Below are 5,273 nucleotides of genomic sequence, written 5' to 3'. Positions count from 1 at the left end.
CCAGGCTGGAGTGCAGTGGTGCAATCTCAGCTCACTGCAACCTCTGCCTCCTAGGTTCAAGCGATTCTCCTGCCTCAGCCTCCCGAGCAGCTGAGATTATTATAGGCACATGCCACCATGCCTGGCTCATTTTTTTGTATTTTTAGTAGAGATGGGGTTTCACCATGTTGGCCAGGCTGGTCTCAAACTCCTGAGCTCAAGTGATCCACCCACCTCCAGCTTCCAAAGTGCTGGAATTACAGGCATGAGCCACTGGGCCAGCCTAGAGGAAGAGTTCTTAACCCTTTTTTTGCACCATGGATCCTTCTGGCAGTCTGGTGAAGCATATGGACCCCTTCTCAGAATCCGTTAAAAATAGATTAAATAAAATACATAGGATTACAAAGCAAACCAATTATGTAATATACAATTACAAAATATTTTTAAATGTAAGACAGTAATGTACAAGCTCCCTTATTTGTGTGTTTGTGTCTGTGTGTGTGTTTCTTTTTTATCAAGACAGTCTTGCTATGTTGCCCAGGCTGGTCTTGAACTGCTGGGCTCAAGCAATCCTCCAGCCTTGATCTCCCAAAGTATTGGGATTACAGGTGTGAGCCACTGTGCCAAGCCCTTCCTTATTAAAACATTAAGTAAGACCTAGCATAAGGTATAACAGCAATAATAACCAGCAATTTCAATACTTTTACAATATAAGTAAACTGAAGTTAAAACATCTGTGAATTATTTTAGTTTCAGTCATAAATACTGGTAATACAACTGTGATTTAGTGTTTTCACAAATGAAAGAAATGTTCAATTTCAGTTAGCCATTAATGAAAATAAATGTGACTTTTTTTCTCAATCATGTTCACACACCCCCACCACCTTTCCCTAAATTCTGAATATAATAGAAATATCAAAGAAAGCACTTGTGGATAATAAAAAAACATCAACCAGAAAATAACGATATTCATGTTATTGGCTATATTAAGTTTCCTTTTTAACACTTTGACTTTTGTCAAAGTTTATTTTTATGTTTCAGTCTTGATGGAAAATTAAAATACACTCATGCCTGTAATCCCAGCACTTCAGGAGGCCAAGGCTGGTGGATCACCTGAGGTCAGGAGTTTGAGATTAGTCTGGCCAACATGGTGAAACCCCGTCTCTACTACAAATACAAATATTAGCTGGGCGTGGTGACAGGTGCCTGTAATCCCAGCTACTGGGGAGGCTAAGGCAAGAGGATCACTTGAATCCAGAAGGTTGAGGTCGCAGGTCACACCATGGCACTCCAGCCTGGGTCACAGAGTGAAACTGTGTCTCAAAAAAAAAAAAAAGAAAGAAAGCTTCTGCACAGCAAAGGAAACAACAGGGTAAAGAGACAATCTGCTGAACAGGAGAAAATATTTGCAAACTATTCATGTGAAAAGGGACTGATACCAACAATAAACAAAGAAGTCAAACAATTTAACAACAACCAAAAAACAAATAATCTCATTAAAAAGTGGGCAAAATGCTGGCCGCAGTGGCTCATGCCTGTAATCCCAGTACTTTGGGAGACCAAGGCTGGAGGACTGCTTTGAGCCCAGGAGTTCAAGACCAACAAAGCGAGAACCCTGTCTCTAAAAAATTTTTTTTTTAATTTAGCCACGCGTGGTAGCATGCTCCTGTCGTCCCCAGTTACCTAGGGGTAAGGGATGGGAGGGTGCTGAAGTGGGAGGATCACTTGAGCCCAGGAGGTGGAAGGCTGCAGTCAGTCATGATTATGCCATTGCACTCCAATCTGGGCAACAGAGAGAGACCCTATCTTAAAAAAAAAGGGGGGGGCAAAGAACACAAACAGATATTTCTCAAAATAAGACAAACAAATGGCCAACAGGTATAAGAAAAAATGTTCAACATCACTAATCATTGGAGAAATGCAAATCAAAACCACTATGAGATACCATCTTCCCCCAGTCAGAATGGCTATTATTTTATTCTTGATATTTTTTGAGACAGAGTCTCACTTTGTGGCCTGGGCTGAAGTGTAGTGGCGCAATCTCAGCTCACTGCAACCTCCACTTCCTGGGTTCAATTGATTCTCATGCCTCAGCCTCCTGAGTAGCTGGGACTACAGGCATGCACCACCACACCTGGCTAATTTTTGTATTTTTAGTAGTAACGGTGTTTCACTATATTGGCCAGGCTGGTCTTGAACTCCTGGCCTCAGGTGATCCGCCCACCTCAGCCTCCCAAAGTGATGGGATTACAGGCGTGAGCGCCTGGCCCAGAATGGCTATTATTAAAAAGACAAAAAAACAACAGATGCTGGTGAAGATGCAGAAAAAAGGGAACTCATACACTGTTAATGGGAATGTAAATTATCACAGCCACTATATAAAACAGTAAGGAGATTTCTCAAGAACTAAAAATTGAAGTACCATATGATCCAGCAATCCCAATACTGAATATTTATCCAAAGAAAATCAGTTTAACAAAGGGGTATCTGCACCCCCCATGTTTACTACAGCACTATTCACAATAGCCAAGATACGGAATCAATGTGAGTGCCCATCAATGAATAACTGGATAAAGAAAATGTAGTGTATATACACAATGAAATCCTATCAGTTATAAAAAAGAATGAAATCATGTATTTGCAGTAACATGGATGGAACTGGAGTTATGTTAAGTGAAATAAGCCAGGCAGAGAAAGACAAGTATCACATGTTCTCACTCCTATGTGAGAGCTAAACAGTGGACCTCACAAAGATAGAAAGCAGAGTGCTGGATACCAGAGACTGGGAAGGGTGCATAAGTGAGGCAAGGGAATGAAGACAGGTTTGTTCATGGGTACAAACACATAGTTAGATAGAAGGAATAAGTTCTAAGGTTCCACAGCAGAGTAGGGTCACCATAGTTAACAAAGCATTATACATTTCAAAATAGCTAGAAGAGAGGGCTTAAAATGCTCCCAACACAGAGAAATGATAAATACTGAAGGTGAGGGATACCCTACATAACCTGACTTCATTATTATATATTCTATGCATGTAACCAAATATCACATATACCCCATAAACATGTATAAATGTTATCAATAAAGAATAAGACTTCAGTAATGAATCTGTGTAATGTCTACTAGACATCAACTGCGTACATGCTTGACTGGTGCTGAAAAAAAAAAAGGGAGAGGAGTGACACCTTGCCATCCTCACCCTGAAGCTAGCTTCATGCTAGCAGCAGCTATCAATAATAGATCAAGAAAGGGAAATCTTAGGAGACCAAATCAGGGCCAAGAATCCAACTTCCTCTCACAGTGAAATTTCACTGCTACTGTCAACTTTAGAGATTCAGGTTTTATTCTTCTTAAGAAAGGCAACATTGCTCTATAATGACAACTTAGTAGATTATTGATTTACATTGCCATCTGTAAAAAAAAAAATAGCAGTTAATAATGGTTTACACCATTATCAAGACAGTACAAAAACACATTGGGACTGAAAATGTTTCAGTATTTTATGACGACTACCTATTAAAAAAACTGTGATGCATAAAAGCACATACCTGCAATAATTCCAGGGTCATAGGAATATTCTTAAGCTCCTTTAGCAAATCCAATGCTCCAGCCTACAAAATAAAATAATTTCATATTGAATTCCCAAGATGGTAAAACAGTGACTAGCCAGAAATAAGGTTCATGGGAGAATCACAGAAAACACCTAAAGAGGAATAAATCAGATAAGGAGCAACAGCACCAGCCATAGGTTGTAGCCAAATATTCCAATTTGACACTAATTCAATCTATCATATTTCATCTAATCGAATACAATCACATTCTATTTCATTTAGTCTAATATTTACTTAATGTACTATATCTGGATAAATCACATCTTTATATACCATCAATAAAGAAAAAACTATGAAGCTATGATACAGTGTTTTATTATAACTTTTTTCTTTTTTTTTTTTTGAGACAGAGTTTCACTCTGTCGCCCAGGCTGGAGTGCGGTGGTATGATCTCGGCTGGCTGCAACCTCTCCCTCCCCTCCTGGGTTCAAGCGATTCTCCTGCCTCAGCCTCCAGAGTAGGTGAGATTACAGGCATGCGCCACCATGCCGGGCTAATTTTTGTATTTTTAGTAGAGATGGGCGCCAAGCTGGTCTCAAACTTCTGATCTCAGGTGATCTGCTTGCCTCGGCCTCCCAAAGTGCTGGGATTACAGGCATGAGCCAACATGCCTGACATTATAACTTCTTTTTACTTTTGCTTATTGAGAGAATTATTTTAGAGCTGAAGTTTTTACCACGTCACCTTTTACATATGCAAAAATATACATGTAAGTAAAACAAAATTGGCTAAGGTGTTACTAAAAGTACTTAACGTTCAGAACTTTTTGACTCAGATTCAATAGTATCTGTTTTTACCCCACAAAGAGCTGTTTAAGAACACAAGTGACAAAGCATTTCATAGAAGAATCCACAAAAAAGCTAATGCCGTGAGCTCTCAGGCTGGCTTTGTAATAGTGTGCACAGCTGCTTTTCACCTCCAGTGCTCTTCACAGTCATTTAGGTTCCTCAGGATTCAAAGAGTACTTCACTAATCTCTCAGATTTCCTTCCAAGCCAGTGACACTCATTCCACAAGTTTTGATGCTAGGTTTAGCATTCTGCCTGTGAAAGAACACCACAATGGTCATCTGGCCAATGATATGTATACCTATCCTGCTTTCTAAAATGTTAAAGTATGAAAACAGGCACCCTACAAATCAATGAAATACAGGCTATCCCCCCCAAAAAAACAGAAAGAAATACAGCATGTCCCTCATTAAACACACCAAAGGGAAAAGCGAGCAAAGACTCTCATAGTATCACTTCATTTCTTAAATATAAAATCAAGTAAAGGCTTCTAGTCATGTAATTTTTCATTTAAAGGTGACAGACATAAGGCTTGGCCTTCGAGAATAAAACCATTAGCTTTTTTTCTGGTAACAAAGAGTTACATCATTTTAATTTAACCCAATACCTCATAAATAAAAATTTAAGTTCAACAGAAATTATGACATGTTATTATAAATAATGTTTTAATTATTTGCTGTTTAAAGATCTCTCCTGATCTTAAAATTCTATAAATTCTTCCTATTTAGAGTCATCTAGAAACAGTAAAACATTGAAGTTGTTGGAAAAGAAATCTACGAGACGGGCGGATCACGAGGTCAGAAGATCGAGACCATCCTGGCTAACACGGTGAAACCCTGTCTCTACTAAAAAATACAAAAAACTAGCTGGGCGAGGCGGCGGGCGCCTGTAGTCCC

The 5,273-nt window shown here is 39.2% G+C and overlaps 1 protein-coding gene across 3 annotated transcripts in view; it reads right to left on the bottom strand.

Annotated features, from left to right (window-relative positions):
• TCEA1 (transcription elongation factor A (SII), 1) overlaps window positions 1–5,273 on the bottom strand; it is an 80,920-nt gene that overhangs the window by 60,856 nt on the left and 14,791 nt on the right. For 2 of the 3 annotated variants that reach the window (XM_011937591.1, XM_011937590.1), the window contains one exon: window positions 3,528–3,590. The exons of the other annotated variant lie outside the window; for it this stretch is intronic. In XM_011937591.1, the coding sequence (XP_011792981.1) occupies window positions 3,528–3,590 (63 nt within the window). The remainder of the gene's footprint in view (window positions 1–3,527; window positions 3,591–5,273) is intronic. 3 annotated transcript variants of the gene reach the window in all.

This window comes from Colobus angolensis, unplaced genomic scaffold (genome assembly GCF_000951035.1).
Source record: "Colobus angolensis palliatus isolate OR3802 unplaced genomic scaffold, Cang.pa_1.0 Scaffold166, whole genome shotgun sequence".
NCBI lineage: Eukaryota > Metazoa > Chordata > Mammalia > Primates > Cercopithecidae > Colobus > Colobus angolensis.
The sequence above is the reverse complement of the archived record's forward strand: the minus strand, read 5'-3'. Positions and strand labels throughout refer to the sequence as shown.